Source organism: Balearica regulorum, chromosome 9 (assembly GCF_011004875.1).
Source record: "Balearica regulorum gibbericeps isolate bBalReg1 chromosome 9, bBalReg1.pri, whole genome shotgun sequence".
NCBI classification, from domain to species: Eukaryota; Metazoa; Chordata; class Aves; order Gruiformes; family Gruidae; genus Balearica; species Balearica regulorum.
The window spans coordinates 28,241,954-28,261,866 of record NC_046192.1 but is presented as its reverse complement, the minus strand read 5'-3'; the positions used below and the strand labels follow the sequence as shown (position 1 = coordinate 28,261,866).

Here is a 19,913-nt window from a genome sequence, read left to right as displayed (position 1 = left end):
AGTTCCAGCTGCAAAGTGCAGGGACCTGGGCTGGCATGTAAACTGCCAGCACATCTCCCTGCCATCCGCAGTTTTAGCTCCTCACAGCAGTGGGGAACAGAGCCTGATCCCCAATCAGGGAATGAGCAGGTCTGGCACACTTCCACAAGCTTCATCCAAGCAGGATTTCTCAAACAAGTCACCCTACTTCAAATCCTAAACAAGCCTTGTTAGATGTTCTGACATAGCTGGAAGCATTCAAAACAGAATGACGTTCAAAACATTAAGAACTAAGAACAGATGAAATAACACTTTAAAGAAGAGACTTTTAATGTAATACTATAACCCATACATGGACCATTTAAAAAAAAAAAAAGAAAAACTAGAATGCAATGAAACTTTGAAGTGTATTCCACCATGACTTATCTAACCATGTTTCCTGTAGTCTGAAATTTCAGTCAGTGATGATGACAGATGGGCACAGAAAGTGAACAAAGATTAATGGAATGGGATGAAAGGTAGAAGAGAATATTTCTGAAGATTGTTTCCTCCCACAGTACAAATTTAACAAGTGTTTTCAAGTTCAGTTTAATTAAGCTATAATTACCTTCTGTGGAAGTGTTGGTGAGAAGACTGCTGCACAGCTGGAATAACACAGTAAGTATAATTACTCACCACCCACAATTAAAAAAAAAAGTTTTTTGAGATGTTTCTACCAGTAGCAAGAACAGTTTAAATATTAAGCAGTATTTTAGCAGTTTTTTGAATATCTGTTTGTTACCTGATAGGTAAAAAAAAAAAAATAATAAAGCTACAGCAGGACAAGAACCATACATCAACTAACACTGCTAGCATTGCATTTCCTCTTATTTAAAAAGCTACACCGAACACAGAATACCATGCATATACAGATATTACCAATAACTATTTTGAAATAACTGCTCTTTAGTATGAATTACCAGCTTACCCTAAAAAAGTTTTTCCTCTAGCTAAATAAATGCTATAAAAAAACAAAACAAAAAAGGTGAATATGTCAGCTTTATCGATACAGATGGAAGTGCGTCAACTATAGCGTTCACTCTGGAATCGTGGAGCATAGTTTCTGGCACTTTCATTCTCCTGTGTTGTGATTAAGTCTATAATAGCTGTCAGTACTGCTGTATCCCTGGATTTAGTATCATTCCAGTCCACGGGATGAGGGTTTTCTATTTTTTCTTGTAGAAGATCATCGAGTTCTTGTCTTAAATTCTGCAAAGAGTTTATTGGAATGAAGGAAAAAAAAAAAAGAAAAAGCAATTAGAGCTACACGCAACAAATCCTTTGGGCCCTCTGTTCTCTTAATCTTTACACCTGCTGTTTTCCTATCAATTCATTTCAACATTTTCAGCATCAAAAGCTGCTTCTCAAAAAAAGCAGCAGTTTTACCTTGACAGATGACCATGTCTGGATGTGATGCCTTTAAGAGCCTATACATCCTTTAGCTGACTACTTCAGGATTAAAAATATTTGGGTTTAAAAAAACAGATATGATTTCTAGGATCTAGTACTAAACAGAGCTCTGTTCAGGTCCTCCTTCCACTGGACCTTACTAGTGCTAGCTGACAAGCCCCATCCTCATGTTTCCATGTTCCTGCGGACATTTCATGGACTGATCAAGTCATCCTACAGCTATTGCTATGGAAAACTACAGAGATTAAGCTCTTCAAATCTCTCACTGTAAGACATGTTTATAAATCCTTTAAATCCACCCTACGACTCTTCTCTGAAGCTTCTTCTTCTTTTTCAATATGCCCACGAATACTCCAGCAGAGGCTGCACCAGCTGAACAAGAACATCACTGCTATATTCCTCACAGACACACAGCCTCATTCTCCTTAGTCAAGCTATTACACTGGAAACAATAAAAATAATATATCTGAATTCCTGCTCCTAACGCTAAACATAAGGAGTACATGACTGTTTACTTCTTCCCAGGTACCACGTGAAGCAGACTGTTCAGAATGTTAATTTTACTACTGCATTTTAACTTGCATTCATCAACGCACCTTCAGTAGTTTGCTTTTGTTTACTTTGTGCATTTGAACTGCTTACTAGGAATACATTTAAAACACTATCATCTCCCTGTAGTGATAAATCAGTAGGTACACAGTAATAGCAAACACAGAAATCTCTAATAAAATCCGTGTTACACCAAGTCTTCCGTGTACAGTATTTAACATAGTCACCTTAACTAAGTGTGCTATTCTTGCTGGAGACTGGAAAACAATCCATTCATCCACAGCGATGGTATCCTGATCTTTATCCTTCTGAATGGATATATCTCCTCCGAAGAACAAGAGACAGTACGGAGAGACCTCTGTACAGTCATACAAGTAAATCTGCAAGACGACAAAATTGCCCAATGACCCTTCAAAACCCGAAGTGATACCGTAACCCTTAATGAAACTCATGACAGAATTCCAGATCATTACTCAGAATCACTCAAATTTGCAAGACATATCCAAAGCAACTCAGTTGGAAAAAGTTCCATGAATCAGATTAAACAGGAGCAAAACCAGTCCCAAATGCAGTCCTTTACACAAAGTGGTGAAATTGAACCAACTATTCCATAACAATCAGAGGGAAAAAAAAAAACCAATTCAGCATACTCTAAAGTGCTACACCGGATTGAAAACTAGTAATAAAACAAAATATTACACCTGCCATTCCCAGAACCTTAAAAAAAAACAAAACAAAATATCAAAAACCCCTCAACCAACCAAACCACCAGATTAGTTACTTGTGGAACTCATGATACCACTTGTATCACAAAGAACAAAATCGGATGGCATGCAAAAGAAATGACCCAAGACAGGAAGGCTTTGAACAAAGACAATGTTCACATCCCCTTTGAACTTGAACATCCTCATCTTATTAACGGGCTACAAAAATAAATTATACAAATATAAACCTTCACATACACTGCTAGTTCTCATCTTCAAATGGTACACAAGCCAGTTATAATGGAACTCTGTTTCTTCCACATTAACCGATTTAGGATGAATATTGACTGTTCCATCTGTCTTGGTGCAAACTTTCACCCTTAAAAGAGAAAAGTTTTAGTTTATGATTGAAATAAGATCTTGAGAAATCTAGCACAATCACGTCCCAAGTTAAAAACCCCTCCGGTTATCCACTAGTGTTCTAAACTCTGAAAATACAAGGACAGTCAAAGAAACTTTAACCCCTTTCCCAAAAGATTACAACAATCTACAATACAAATTTTTAGACATCTCTCTCTCAATTACAAAGTTTGAATTCTTTGCCAAATTCACCCCCTTAATAAACCCTGTCATTCTCACAAGTAGAAAAAGTAAGTGGCATTCTTTTTTCCAAATGAAGGACTCTGAGTTACTGATTTTGGTTAAATAAACCACGTTCCAAACAATCTTTTGGAAAAACCACATGAAGAACTTACACATCCAAATTCTTTGCTCAGCGTTAAGTGAGTGAACATGGGAGTTCAGTGTTTTGAAACAGAAAAGGGGTGGGAGAGCCTCTCCAGCAGAGCAGTTAGCATAACAAACCTCGTGCAGCGGATCATAAACCAGAACCTTCCCAGGCAGGGGGCTTACACCTAGCTCCACCATGCGGCAAAGACACAGCGACACAGTGACTTGCATCAGGGTTCCAAACTTACCACTTTTAGGTGACTCCAGCAGACTGGACTGTTTAAAACGGAGTATCAAATGACTGGCAGTGTCAGCTACAGACAGGCCTAAATTACACAATCTGAGGTAGAATTTTGACTACCTATTCCTACTCCTTTCATAGAAATAATCACTTGGGGGTTTTTTGCTTGTTTAATTAGAGGCATGATTGCTCCTAGCTTGCTGTTTTGACATTACACACCCAGAAAAAAAAAATCAATCCAATGTTCAACTCTTCATTCTGTCTTAATAAGAATAAATAGTCTGATAATCTAAGTAGTGATAAATCAGACTGTAATTTCTGGACTCAATATTGCCAATATGAAAGGAGAGCGTTTCAACTACAAACCAACATTAAACCAAACCCTTACATTTTTCTCTTTTTGCTGAAGCTTGGCCGGATCTTTGCAACTTTTGGATATAAACCAGCACAGATGACTGCTTTGAGCAACTTCTCATTATCTGTAGAAGACAGCAAAGTAAATAACGTAGTTCTGCAAACGGAGAGCGCGGCTATCAGAAATTTTCCAGTTCCTTCCACTGCTTGCCTGAGTTGGTATTCGATTTGGGATCCTTGGGGTCTCTGCTATTCACAAATCCAGCTGCAAGGAGATGCTCAGCAAACTGTCCTTTCATGTTATGCAGCATCTAGGAAACAACAACAGTTGTCCCAAAACGACGCTGTGCCAAAAGGCTCCTCTCCCCTTTTCCCCCACAGACATGATCCTCTCTTTGAAACTGTCAGGATCTTACCTGGAGGGTATTTGAAGACAGGAAGTACTCCCAGCAATAGTCTTTCTCAGTTCTGAAACCACGACGCCGAGTCTCTTCCCAGCCCTAATAATTAAAACAGTAGTTCAGAGACGTTTTTAAGTGAACACTTACTAAAAAATTAAGGACAGCAAAAACTGGAGGTCAATAAACAATATAGTTACAGTTTTCTCTACAAGAGAGAAAGCAAATCCTTTGATGTCTTTGTATTATGTATATGCAGCACAGAACAGCAAAACACAACTTTACATTTTCAATCAAAAACTTCCTTTTTCTATGGCGAGGAGTGAAATCTAGCTAAGTTTGCCAGAACTTCATTTGTTGCGATTAACAGTCCTGGGTTGAAACTGTATTCCAGGCCATTTATTTCCTTTTCTTCTTGCCCCAACACCGTACAGCTAAATATCCAACACTTCTGAAGTCAGCTTCAGCCTCTTGTAGGGGAGAGAAGGACAAGAATTAATGACTTCAGCAAGGTAACTATAACATTATGTTTTCTCTCTTTCATAGACTTATCCACAAGAAATAAAGTTATTGAGCTGAAGACAAGACTCCTCAACACTAAAAGGGTGAAAATTGATTTGGTTTTATGTTTCTGTAAAAGCCAAGAAAGAAATACTTCAGAGCATAAACTGACCAGTGTTTTCCTCAGTATAATCCATATTACTCAAATTAAAATTTTAGAAGAAAAAAAAAAACATTAAAACATGCCTACCGTGAAAGCATTCACCACAGTTAGATGATCACTTTTAGAGTTCTTTGACAGTTCCTTTCTTCTTGCATCTGCTACTTTCTCTTTGCCCTAATAATTAACAGCATACAAAATATTCATGACTGACATGACAGTTCTCTTTTCCTAATTAAGCTACATACCTACAGCAGTATTTCATATGCTACGTACTATGAAGTATTGTCTTTGCCTGCAGAATATTGGAAGTAGCTTTAATTTTCATGTATGTGACGGCAATCTTTTACTAATAAAAATGCAATTAACATGAAAGTAAGATTAAAGTGCTTTTAAACGATAACATCTCAGGAAGTCCCCATATCCTTCTGAGATTCTTAAAATCTTATGTGTAACTCTCTTAGAAACTTTACCAGAGGAATGACAAAAGGGTCTTTGAAGCTGAGGCTAGCTGCAATTGTTAGTACTGGATCCAAGCAGCAGAATAAAGCTCCAAAGAGGATCATTTTCCCAATGTGTGGTTCAACTGGCAATCGTGCTAAATGGACGCCTAGTGGAGTCAGTTCTTCTTGCCTGTCCAAAGCATTCTGTCAGGAAGAAAGGAAAAAAAGAATAAAGTCAGTATTTGAAGAGGGGAGGATTTCTGTGAAATAGCCACTAATATACCTAGAGAACAAAGGAAAGCCTAATAGCTAGCTGTAGTAGCATGTGATAATAGGAAAGTGATCAAGCAAGTTATGAAAAAATCGAAATGTTCAATTAGAGCCAAGAAAATGGGAAGCATCTTTAATTGTGTTCCAAGTGGTTTATTAGGGCTCAGTGTCTTTCTGGACAAAAGTATGAAGAATTATCAACACTTGAGTTGTCTTCCTATTCTCATGATCAAGCTTATTTTTAAACTTGTATCTTATCCTCAATATCACTTCTGTTTGTCTTTACTCCATCCTGTGCTACCATGCAGCATTGTCACAGAACACCAAATCTACAGCTGAATTTTATCTAAACATCTACAGAGTCATGCCATCAGCCTAAATACTGCCCATCATTTAAATGAGATATTTCTATTTATTGCTACAACTGATTGGTACAAATAATACCAGGGCAAGTAGTACAAATCTGTTGTTAATCTCTCCTTCCCCAGCATCCAAAGGGGTAATGACATACAAGATCTTTCTCCTCCTATACACCTTATTTGCCCACAGAAAAAGTGTCTCAAACTTCTCACTTATCTGCCTGGAATAGGAAGGTTTGACAGATGCAGCCACGAGCAGGGTGATACAGAAGCAGCAAGTTAAATAAATATCTGTAGGGAACTTAATGCAAGGTGCGTGCATACGTTTCGAGTAATTCAGAAAGTTTCTCAGGAACTACCCTACGCAGCCATAAACACTGTTTTATTATGTGGAATTATTTTCTCTGTTCAGTGAGGATATATAAAGGGTCTACAAAATATGTTAAGGGGTTGCAAACATCCAGACCTCTACCATCAGAACTGTCTGATAACAAACAGTGTGGTAACAGGGTTCTGAACAGATTTTTCCTTGCATCTACATTAAGCAATACTTTACCAGCTCCATTAGATGATTTATGGCCAACATTACAGCATCACGAGAGGGTGGATCCATTAGTTTGCTCAGAAAATAAGCAATTCCACCAAGCTTTAGAATCTGAAAGAAAAAACCCACAAACACAAAACTACAGCAATTGGAGTAAGATGGCTATCTAAAATTAGTATGGATACTGCTTACTAATTAAAAAAAGTGCGAATAATTCACAGCTCCAGTTAGAATTTCACTAATGAAGAACTAAGGACAAAAATAAAAATGTATTACTGATGAAATTTGAAACATAAGGATCTAGTCTTCATCCAGTATGTACACACATGGTATTCCTTATGCACAAGGAATTCAATATAAACTGCCAAAAAGGAAACCCACATCAGTTCTAAAACTACTTTTTAGTAAAATTTTGGTTAATAGACTTCAGCTGTTATTTATACTTGACAATCCTATTTTTCCTGGGTTTGATGCATCTACATACAAGTATGCATTTTGCAAAAGTTGCTACAATTATTAGCTGAAGAGAACTGTAACAGAATTTTGACTTGCAGACAGCCCTAGGCTCACAGTTGCGTTAACTTAATCTCTCGATCTCTTTTTCCAATGGAAAAGTAAATAATAATGTTTGAAGATTCATATGTTTACCTTGATTTGTAAACAGAGTTCTTCCAACGGTGTCCTCAAGATCTCTGGTAACTGATAATCATCTAGAAGGCTCGCACGTAGTCCATTGTATAGATGGTAACAGTGGCCTGGCTGAACTCTGGAATTATGTAAATAAACAATTGTATTTTTTTCCCCCCGACACTGTGACATCAGGATTGTGTGTGTTCATAAACAGCTTTCCAAACCACCACAGGGAATTAGAACTGAAGCATATTCAGTTGTAAAAGCCATTTCAGCTTCCTGAAACAAAAGGCATGCAGAGCACAGCAGCCTCCTAGCACCTACTCAAACGGAGTAATGAGGAGACCAGAGAAGAACCAAAAGTCTGAACAAGAAAGAAAATATTCCACAAGGTATTTCAAGAGGGAGACACAGTTCAAAAAGTGATATTAATTTGCACGCAATTTTCAGTTTAATGTATCAGAGCTTTATAAATCAGGTGTGAAGGCAAACATTAACAACAAATAATTTAAAAAATGCAGGATTTATCATTATATGACGAGGGAAACTCATGACTTAAATGCACACAAGCTGTCAGTGTCCCAGGAAGACAAAGAACCCATTCTTTCCAGAAGAACAAGATAGGGTTGTGCCAGCATCTGCTGCTGAACATGTGAACAACAAAGTAGTATGTTCAGCAGCACGTGCTCCAAAACTGATGGAAACTTAGCAGCACAAAACTTTTCTAACTATCCCCATTATTCTTACCTTCCTGCTCGACCTTTCCTCTGCTTGGCATTAGCTTTACTAACCCACTCTGCTGCCATTGTGCTAATGTTGTTCTGTGTGTCAAAGTGAGTTTCCTTTATTTTTCCACCGTCTATAACGAACACGACATCATCTATTGTAATGCTGTTTAAAAAAGAGAGAAAAAAAATGCAACTTCATCTTTGCAAGCTTAACCTAGGATTTTAAAGGAGTTTAGCCTCTCCCTACCCCTCCCAAACTGTGAGCCAATAAAAAAAAAAAATTCTGTGTTGGAATTTAATTGAGAAAGCAGCTCAAAAGCAGGCTTGATTTATTCTCCTAGGTCTGGTAAAAGTCACCACCTGGGGTTATAAAGCCTGCAGACAGGATAGGCAGCTCAGATCTATCATGTACAACAAAGGCGAATCATTATAGTATGATCCCTGTTTTAATTGTTTAAAACAATCAAAGGAAAACTCCTGTACAGTCTATAAACACTTCTAAAGATAAAGTGTTATAAATGAATGGTACAAATACAAAAACATATTATTTTTGGAAACATTAAACAGGTTTATACTTTACCACAGGTTTATTTTGTTAAACGTATAGCTTTTTTTGGTCTGTATAGCTAGCTATTTACCTAGTCTCTGCAATGTTGGTAGCAATCACGATTTTCCTTACTCCTGGCGGGGTCTTCTTAAAAACCTGTAATTATCCATGGCCAATTTATATGTTTGCCAAAACCAAACATATGCTTAATTTTTTTTTTGTAGTTGTGAAATGTTATTTTATTTCATAACAACAAAAGAAAAGCATACCTGAGTCTGGTTAACAGTAGGCATCAATGAGTGTAAAGGTATGATAATAAACCTATCTGAAAATGAAAAATCAGTAAAAGATATGGGGTAAGTACAGAAACTTTAATTTTACAGGAAAATCAAGTATGCAGAGTAGAGAAAATATGCTGCATGTAAGTCTACTGTTTCTTATTCTGAATTCACAGGTATACGTATCATAATGGGAAATTCTAAAGTAAAAAGGTATAAAGAAGTTTGGTTTTTTTAATCATGCTATAACGACAAGTTTAAGAAAATATATGAAGTTATGTAATTTGTATTTCATTTTCAAATTCTCAAGTTACTTAATTGCTCAAGTTTAGTAAAGAAACTGACAATCTCCTCAATCTTTCAATAAATCGAAATTCTTTATCTATGAAATGTATACAACATGCACTGTAAGACAGCTATCTGAATAGTTAAGACCACAGTTAGATGAAAAATGAGTTATGCAAACAGGACAAATTAAAGTGTATCGGCTAGGCATGGAGTATTTTAGTGTCCCAGGAATAAACAGGATTTAAAAGAACTATCAGCAAAGCAGTAGACAGAAGCTGCTGAAGAATCAAAAAAAGAGGAAATGAACCCAGAATGAAGAACAAGTTTAGCTTTGAACGGCTGTTATCATGGCTGCATGACAGGACAGAAGAAAAAAACCGTAGGTCTGAGATTCTTTTTCAGACTGTTCACTCCTACACTGAGGAAAATGAGTTATTATCATTAGCAGATGAAAGATACCACAGAAATGCAAAAAATGCTGAACACACTGTAATCGTTTTGAGAGGAGAGACAAAAGAATAAAGAGGAAGACAAAAAATCCAGTGCAATACCAGCAAATCACATTCAAAAATTAAGAGTTTGCCACTAACGCTACTGCTAGAATTCCCATGTAAAATTTTGGTTTTACCTGACTTAAACATGACTTGTGACATCAAGAGATCATGCAAAGTGCTAATGTTGTCCCAGCCCGGAAGAAACACCAGAATTGCGCCATCCTATACATAAAGGAGGGAGGAAAGGGAAAAGAGGTTAAAGTTACCTGCTATGCAAAGAACCAGCTACTTGCACACTAATACACAGGTGTTGGACAGGGGATATTTGAAACCTCAATGACTCAAATTTGCAACAAAGTCTCTAAGATTGTTTTCTACAAAAGAGTTAGCTACATATATTTATCTGAACATAATAAATAAAAGATGGATCTTAAATATTTTTCCGGTGCAGTGTTTTAAACACTGCCATGTCAACACTAGAAGAATTTGAGCTGCAAACAAAACAGAGAGAAACTAATGTATAATTTTTGACACAGGAAGAACAAAATATGAAACAGAAACTCATCCTCATTACCCACAGCTTAAATGATTTATCAACTGAAATATTAAATTATTTGGTATTTTTAATAATAAATTTTAATAATAAAAATTGTCTTTAAGGAATCAGCCAAGGCGTCAGCTCTTCCACAGAACACAAATATGTAACTTCAGGTTATGACAATCTATATATGTTATACCTAAGGCAACAAGTTATTCTTCTGTTTGTAACTGCCTCAGGCACAATATCCTTCTGATATTGGTGCTCTGATGATGTTACTACTAAATAATAAGGTAAGGCACATGTGGGGATAACCATTAATGCAGCTGTATTAACTACTAAGCTTGACAAGCTGAAAGCATCTCCTAGCTGTGTGTTTGGTAAATGTGACCAGACTTCTGCTAGGCTGTGTAAAAATTCAGTCTCCACAGCTTCTTAAGTCATATTTAGATTACTGAGGCAGAAAAAACATTAAAGCCAACTGTAAAGGGCAGCGAACATCAACCCTAGGTATTGCTCTTGCCCTCTCCCTCCCACGGCTGAGGAATTAAGAATGGAGATTTAGCTGTACACTAGAGGGGGTTTCAGACATTTTTCTACAGCTATTTCACAAAAGGTATCTTTTACTACACACTACAAAGAATACTACCCTTGACAAACACACACAGTTACAGAAAGCACTAGAAGTTAAATTTTAATTTCTAATTACATTACTCTCCATCAAATAACTAAGGTGTATAAATAATTTGAAGGCTTATTTAAAAGCTCATCCAAAAGGAAAAAAAAAAAATGCAGCATTCTTGATCAAAATGGCATCCAAACCTTCAGATATCTATCCCATTTTATTTACGGGACAATCCCCACTGTTAGTGAAAGAATTCAGGCTCTTTTTTCCCCTTGCTCCGAAGGGGCCATAAACGAGCATACCCAATGTATTTCCAAGTTTCTTATGTACACAGCTCTCATTAATACCCACAACTCTACTCAAGAAAATGCTTAGATATGTGCTCCCCTTTACACATGATTTCAATAAACACTGAATTAACCACATTCTAAACTCAAGGCTTAAATAGTAATTAGGTATTTAAAGCTGTTAATTAATTCTCAGAAGAGAAAAACAAAATATTCTTCTTCTTTGTATCTGTATGGTAAGCCAAAGTAATATTGGCTCTGACATGCCCAACAGCCACTGACGACAATTCAGTCACATCACTAAAACGTGATGACAAGAGACAGAAGCATACCTCTTCTTCCAAAACGATGTGTCTGATAAGTGCTGCTATAAGGTCAAGGTCGACCTTGTCATCATCCATCATTTCCAAGGCATCTATAGTACTTGCGGAATACCTACAGGCATTGAAAGCATTCCTATCGGTAACTGATTAACATACAAAGTCACACACTCATGTTTCTGTTATCAGGCTCTGCAATCACACCTCTATGCAACCCACTACTGCTCAATTTATCTCTGTTCAGTCACTGTACCTCCAACGCACTCTTCAGATTTAGCTTAGCGTGATTATCGTCAGTTTAAGAATTACCATGTTATGGATGAACTGCATTTGAAGCATTTACATGATCTTTCTCCTCCTCATGGACTTACACAATCTGAGTTTACCCTTCAATTGATCTCCCTCTGACAGAGTACAGGAGACATCCCATCTGTTCAGGCCTTTGACTTCATGAAAGCTGAAACTATGGAAAGAACTGCCACTTGGTTCAAAAGACACGGTGGGAAAGGGAAGGAGGAGTACAAATGGGATGAGCAGAGCACAGAATAGGCCAGAGATACAGCACTGAGGACTCTGCCCTTAGAAAAGGGAGATAAAACTGAGCCACCTGTATTCATGATTGTTACTAAGCTGAGTATATAAAGACACCCAAAATGCAGAGGACAAATAAGACAGGAGAAAAACAGGAAGATGCTGTTCTTGAATAAGTCAGCCAAGCTATCCAAGTAATTAACTTACCGAGATTACTACAGTAGACAAATGCTGGCAAACAAAAAAGTGTTTCAAGTGGACAATCTCTACTAGGTGCTCAAGAGGCAAAATTATTTGGCTTGATTTTAAGCCATGCTAGAGGACTATTCAAATATTCTGAGGAAAAGATTGTGGTGGGTTTGGGTTTTTTTTACTATTATTATTATCAAAACCAGCACATTTTGTATTATGCTGATTATGACACTAAAATACTGTGAGATCTCTCTCAAAGAGAGAGAACTGAAGAAGGGGAGAATTCATCAGAAGTAATGACCAAAGCTCAAGAAGCCTAACGTTATGTTGAAGACTGTAATGGACAATACCAACATCAGTAGCAGGCAACTCCACAGCTGTAAGAGAACTTACAGTTTGCACATGCAAAGGAAGCAAACTCTGATAACCCTAAAGCACTTTAACGGTTACCAGCCAACTGTACTGGCAATTCCATCGTTACTGTTTTCCAGGATACCAACTATCACATCGTTAATAAAAGCACAGGAATAGAATACACCACTAATTTATGTTTCTCAGTTAAGTGCCTGAACACTTAACACAAAAGAGTAACTTGAGAACAACCTGCCCCGCAGCTGCCTTAAGTAGTCTGGCCATTGTTCCCTGTAGATTTCCTCTTTTTCTTCTTTTTCTGGTCTGCTTACATGTCCTTGCATGAAGCCTTTCTTCCACCGCGGCCGACGGTCTGTGTTTTCTGGAGTATACCTTTACATTTAAATAACAAACATAATTTAATTTACTTTAGTTTCAAAATGGAAGCCAGCTGCATAGTAGTTTTCCAAACTATGGGCAATATGCTGCACTATAGCTATACCATGTAAATAATATTCTTAAATTTATTTCTGAAAGAAATCTTACTTATAAAAACAGGTACCATCTGTAGTAAGCATGAGAACACGTAGGAAAAAAAAAAAGTCTGAACAAACAGAAAGACTAGCTTGATTTAGTAGCCTGAAAATTCACCACCAAAAGACAGAGAAGGTTTTTTCCTCCTCAAGCCAACATTTCCAGGTAGCTGTGTGCCATTTTTAATTACCGTAAAAGCTACTAAACTTCCCTTGAAAAGTTTTCTGTTGAAAAACACAGCTAGCTCTTCTATAGGCTATTTATACCATGAGAATCTTTGAAAAGACATACCAAGCAAAAATCTCCCAAAATACTATCTATAATGGTGTTCAGAAAATACACTTACCTCAACTTCTCAATTACATCTTCAAGAAGATATTCCACCACGGGGAAAGTGAACCCAGGTATGTGAATCATTGGACAATTATCTGTTGAGGAAGGCATAACTCAGTTTTTAAACAGCAAATAAAATACTGTACTGAAATAACAGAGGCAATAAACATTCTTCACTATTTTTGCAATACAGTTGCCAAGTCTATAGCATTTTTCTGTTTATTTTTAAATTCTCACAGAAGACACCAAATTCAATTCCAAATAATGTTGCTGAATAAAAAAAGCATAGGTAGTAAGCCGTACATTGTTCTCCTGCATGTTCATCTGGTTCCAGCTACAGGATAAAGCTGGAAGCCTGAAAAACTAGAAGGCTTGAATCTGGTTGCCCACTCACACCAAGACTTCTAGCATAGTAAATGTTTACTAATATTTACCATATGAAAACACTCTAGAGATATTGTTTCCACAATACATCTGAAAAGCAAGTCCAGAAGCAACATATGCTCATGATGAGATAAAACTAAGGGAATAAACATCTCCAGCAGCTGGCAACTATTTGTAAAATTGAAGTCATTACCTCTTTTGATAAAAAACAATCCTAAAATTTGAGAACTGCATTATACTGTACAAACCTAAATTACTGAAGAGGAACATTCATAGGAAGCATTTCACCTACCAAAATACTCTGAAAACTTCTCTGCATTTAAAGTAGCACTCATCAGTATTACTTTCAGATCCAAACGAATATTCAAAAGATCTTTAATAATGCTCATTAAAACATCCGACTGAAGATTTCTTTCATGAATTTCATCAAGGACTACATGACTAATGCTGGACAAGTGCCTAAAATAGAAGAGCAGGAAGTTAAATATTTCCTTTTTTAGCAAAATTAAAAAAACAGAGCTGAAATTGCTAGAAACAGCTCGGTAGTCAAGTAATTTCGTAACTGCATTCAGTTTCTTATTACATAGGAAAACTTACTTATCTGACTGGAGCCACTGTAGGACAATTCCTGTAGTACAGTATAAAATTGAACCTTGTTTCCTTGGCAACCGACTGAAAGAGATACATTAAAAATTCCTCAGTTCTCTTCTGTATTTTACAAAGTACTTTAAAAGCTTAAAATCAAAACACAGATAGTCATTACAGACATTATGAAGTACGCCTCATTCTCTAACTTGCTCACTTACAGTTCAATTGGAGGAACAGGGAATTAGGCCACAGTTGCAGCATCTCTGTTGATGGGAATGAACTACTTCTAATCTGACAGAAGCCCTGACTTCCCAGACATCATTTCTCATCATTTGCACATTGATCTGCTGACCCCAAATTCTTGCAGCTATCTAAGCTCAGCACAGATGACAGCTAAATGTACAGCAGTGTAACATTCTTGATTAAATAGTAAATATAAATGAGATCCTATAAACTCAAATTAAAACGCTGAAAGGACTAAGCTGTCATCTCTCACCAGAAGTTTTTCCTTGACAATAACTGAGATTCCATTATTTGCTGGTAACGTTTCAGATTTTTTTTTTAAATTATAGATGACTCCAAATATAATAGCTTCTGCTCTCTGGCACTAGGTCTATGAACTCTTGCCAATGCACCTAACCTTATTACCTGATCCCAGTGGGATTACTCAATAGGTAAGTGTAGCCAATATATAATTTTCCCCAGAAAGACAGCTTATAGTATTCTCTCCTTTAGCATTTCCATTTTCCCTTGAAATTCACGGGTTAGGGACATCAGTTTCACCTCCATCTATAGCAAGGCCTTTTAGAAAAGCTGAAAAAAAGGCCTTACTAGACCAAGTACGACTTGGTGCTAGCCACTGTTACATGTTGCACAAAATACAATAATCACACTCAAACTTTTTGCTAAGTTTCAGAAACCTTATTCCCTACACCAGCTATTCACAGGAATACCTTTTGTAGAAAATTTCAGAATGAAAGCAGCCATTTATGTTAAGAGCTACATCTCAAATTTTCTTGCTTAAACAACAATCAATACCATTTTAAATGAAAGCACAGAAACTGCCAAGGGAGCCTCTCTCACCTCTGTAGACGAATTTGGTATCCAGTACTCTTGCCATTACCACATGCTTCTGCCCTTTCAGCAGCAACTCTCTCAGCCACCTTAGAAAAATAAAGTCAAAACAGTGCATTAAAGAAATTTTTTTTAAAATTCCACAAGACTGACCTATGATTTAGCTACTCATCAGCAGAAAATACCTAGAACCAAAGATGTTATATGTGAACAACAAAACACACACCCTGAAAACCACTTTCTCTCCTCCATTGAGGAGTGTTTCCTGTCAGCAACCCAAGAACAGGGCACATCTGAAAGGAACACGACCTTTCAGGCATTAGCAATACACTCACCCATTCAACAGGGCGAGCTTTTCCTCATAGGAAGTAACGTTCTATAATCATTTGACACTTAACTATCAAGAAGAGTAATTACTGTGCACTTAAAAAGCCAAATTCTTTCTTGTTCGTCAATATACCTCTAAAGGGCCTGACCCAACATCAGTGTTTACCTTAACTCACATTAGCACTGCCCAAATCCATTAAAATCACAGATATAAACCAGGATTAAATTCAGGGAAGAACGAGGCTTGCAGTGCCAGCGCTCTATTAACAACCAAAACTTATATCAAATTAGCGTATATTAACAAAATTGTTATTTGCAATAGAACATAAGATGATTGAAAATGAACACCCCAAAAACCATCTTCACTGTCTGCCATAGGCTGAATGCTTATCTTGAGCTTTAAATTTAGTACAAGTAGTAGATGTGATGGCAGAGCAGTTTCTACTACGAGAGGTGCACAGTACCTATCTGGTCATTTGCAATTTTTTTCAGATCTTAACTTCAAATAATGCAGCAGATTGTACAGTCAGATCACAAGCTTGCCCATGGATCATAGGCCCAGTAAGAAATACATTTTCATTCAATGATTCTGAGTAAAGCAGTAATTTTTCCTCAGATTGAGAGGAAAAAAAAAATATTAAAAAAAATAAATCACAAGAAATTAGTTAGTTTGTCAAAATGGCACTTACCGAGATAGCACTGATCCTCCTAGGCTGAGTACAAACAATCCTGCATGTAGACCCTTTCCCTCGCTCTGTGTAATCATCCAGGATAAACTGTGTAACTTGGGTTGTCTTTCCACAACCAGTTTCACCACTTATCACAGTTACTCTATTATTGTTTATAAGGTTTACAAGTTCCTGTTTCCAAACAAAGAGAAAATATTTATTGTATTATTGTTCAAAACAATACGTTAACTTTAGAAAGGAAGCTCACTAATCATTCATTGAACCTGCAAAAGAAAACATAACAGAATACTCAATTTGTTTTGCACAGGCGACATCAAATGAAGAATTAACATCAATTAATAACAACCCATACTATCACTGATGTTTGTCTGGGAAACTGATGGCAGCAACAGCCAGCAGTACAGCCATGTGATTTTAAAAAAAAAAAGGTTTAACTGATATATTCAACTCTAAATTGGGCAAATGTTCAAATGGCCACAATTTCATATATATATATATGAAAAAAAGGTATGACAGTTTACATAGCGGTAATTACTCTGTATAAAATTCAAGTAACTAGGAACGTTCTAGAAGTTTAACTGGTAGAGAAAGAAGAAAAGATCTATACTTCAAAAAAAAAAAAAAAAAAGTACTTAAATGTATCTAGCATTCAATACCATTTCCATGCATAATGCTGCCCCTACTGATAAAACTGTATATAGCCCCAGAGTAACTTCACACACATCATGAAGCAGTGAACCTCAGCTACTCTCTGGAAAGAAATCAAATCCAGTATCAGAACTGGGAAGGCTTCCGCACCTTCGTAAAAGGCAACAAAGGTTTCCTGTCAGTCCCAGTTACACAACTGTTTTCTATTTTACCACACACATTCTTTCAAATTAAACACACATTTTACCTGTCTCATCCCATATGAAGGGAGTTTCTCTCGGAATCTCTGGGGAAAAAGAAAATAGCAGTACATATCTTTAAACACCTTTTCAACACCGACGTAATAGAACAGGTTTCATCTGTGTTCTAGGCTAAACTGTGAAATAACGTGACAAACTGTTCAGCTAATACTTATATAAACAGAGGCCCACTAGAAATTAGTTTCATTCCATGCATGTTTTCAGTTTCATTAAATTTAGCAAAATTATTTGAAACCCACAGTTCAGTACACAAAGAGGTGCATATATAGAGGTGCATATATTCAGCTACAAGACTAGGGCCTTGTATCAAAGGGAGAGCCACCTCTTCATCGTAAGATTGTTTTGTTTGACAACTTTATATATGGCTATTACAACAACATAAACTACGTTTTTAAGAGGCAATTCTGTCAGAGTCCATTTCTGTGCTCTCAGTTTTAGATGTAAATGCATGGATACAATCTGTTAAAAGACAAACAAAAACTCCACCCAACTAAACAACATGTACACTTCAAATTTTAGATTTTATGCAATCAGAAATTGTCACGGAAACTCTGTTTTTTAATCGCTGTCCTATTGACAGGCATGCATTTTGCAAACTCTGAAGGTAATTTTTAACTAAAGTAACATCATGACAACTTCCTAATAAATACATCACAAGTACTTATGTTTTCTGGTTAGTTTAATTTACAAAAAAGTAAAATCAAAAGCTTTCCACTTAACCGATGGAAAAGTACCTGCATTTCAATATATCTAGGATCAGATTTCTTCTTCCTTAAGTCTTCTTTGAGTTGCTCATCTAAATCATTATCCTGCTCATTTTTTTCAAAGAGATATTCCATATCCCGATCAAGACATGTTTTTTCCAAGACTGGTCTCTGTCTTACAGGAGCTTTTTCAACATCTGGTTTCACTTTTGCAGGCTGTTCCGGAGTAGGTCTGAAATAAGTGCAGAGAACAGAAACTTCCAAGATCATTCAACATGTGCTTGGATCATTCAAGGCAAACTTTAAGTCTGTTTTTGAGACATCACATCCATGAGTTACTGAACCATCAGCCAAAAAGAACATGGTGTATGCCATTACAACAATCCAAGTCTGAAAATTACCAGCCACCACAAATTTTCCATCAGTATCTAGAAACGTGACATGTCCTTTTGCATCAAACGAAGCTAACAAAGCAACAAAACGTGTCCAGAGAACTACTGCTTAACCTGCTGTCAGCACCACTGCCCTGCAATTGGATCATTCACCCAAACACCTCATTTCAGTGGACTCAGCCACACACCTGGCTGCTCACTTCCCTGCTATTATTTAAAATCCTTTAAGCATTAAGAACAGACCCTATTTCTCAGAGGCCAAAAAAACATTCCAAGATTGCACAATAACAGAAAATGCCACCATTAAGGGAGCTTAAAAATATGAAAGCATTAGTAATTGTTTCTCCTTACCCTTCTTCATCCCCAGACCACCAGGACATGGCCTCTTGCTCTTTTTCATTTTTAGTTTGGACAGTATTCAACAGCTGCACAATTTGCTCTTCCCTGCGTTCATCCATATGCACAACAGCTCTCTAGTTTAAAAAATAAAAGTACAATTTTCATCACCACGTACTCAGCATATCTACAGCTATTACATTATTAACACCTAAATATGAAGCCAGTGAGGCTCTCTGGCATCATCTGAAACTGCTGTTTAAGCTTCTCCCTAGCAGTAACTTCCAGGCGCAGAGCCGAAGGCACCGTTACACCGTGCCGGGCAGCGCCCAGCCGGAGCCCAGGCCCGGAGGCGGGCAGGGGAGCGGGCCGGGCCGGGCCCGAGCCCTGTGGAGGCGCCGCCGCCCCGACCCGCGCCGCTGCCCCGACCCGGGCCGCCACAGGCCGTTCCCCCCGACGCGCCCCCCCCCCCGCCGAGCCGCTGCCCACCCCACCGCCGCGCTCTCCCCGCTGCGGGGACCGACCAGGCCGGACACTTTCCTCTCCAGTTCCCGGCCGCCGCAGTCCTTCCCTCCCCGCTCCTTCAGGGAGCGGGACGGGACGCCCCGGGCGGCAGAGCGGGGGCCCCAGCCGGCGGCCCTGCCCACGAAGAGGCCCGGCAGGGCAGAACCGCTCACCTGCTGCCGGTCCGTCTCCTTGCTCTTCTGGCCCTGCTTCCGCGCGTACCACAGCCCGATCTCGCGGCCCTTGAGGTGGCTGGGGTGGCGCCCCCGGCCGCCGCCGCGGCCCCCGTGTCCCCCCGCGGAGGAAGCGGCGGAGGAAGACCCGCCATCGCCACCGCGGCCCCGGCCCCAGTCCCGGCGGTGCTCGTAGCTCATGGCCGCCCGGCAACCGGCACCCGCTACCGCCGCCCGCCTCATCCGCTGCCTCACTTCCGCCCGCCGCCCCGCCCCGCGCCATCACGCCCCGCCCGCCACAGCCGGGGCCGCCGGTTCGAGTCCCCCGGCTCCCGGCGCGACACCGCATGAGGCAATCTGGTCACCGCAGTACGTCACTGCAGCTCATCTTGCACGAGTATCGCTTCTTACGTCAATCTACAGATCTACGTTTTGATCTCCCTTCCTGAGGCTGCAGATGACATTTTAAGGACCCATT

General features: G+C 38.4%; 1 protein-coding gene across 1 annotated transcript; it reads right to left on the bottom strand.

Annotated features, from left to right (window-relative positions):
* Positions 1-285: 285 nt before the first annotated feature.
* Positions 286-19,678, bottom strand: DHX36 (DEAH-box helicase 36). The gene is made up of 25 exons (XM_075761713.1): positions 19,436-19,678; positions 18,774-18,895; positions 18,061-18,262; positions 17,314-17,352; positions 16,419-16,589; positions 15,412-15,491; positions 14,338-14,412; positions 14,033-14,199; positions 13,370-13,451; positions 12,742-12,882; positions 11,428-11,530; positions 9,780-9,867; positions 8,855-8,910; positions 8,677-8,741; positions 8,058-8,201; positions 7,329-7,446; positions 6,693-6,791; positions 5,538-5,711; positions 5,155-5,241; positions 4,422-4,505; positions 4,217-4,316; positions 4,040-4,130; positions 2,940-3,060; positions 2,205-2,357; positions 286-1,227 (listed from the first exon to the last, which is right to left on the bottom strand). Exons 1-25 carry the CDS (start codon positions 19,676-19,678, stop codon positions 1,042-1,044), a joined length of 2,991 nt encoding a protein of 996 aa, XP_075617828.1. The 3' UTR covers positions 286-1,041.
* Positions 19,679-19,913: the final 235 nt, after the last annotated feature.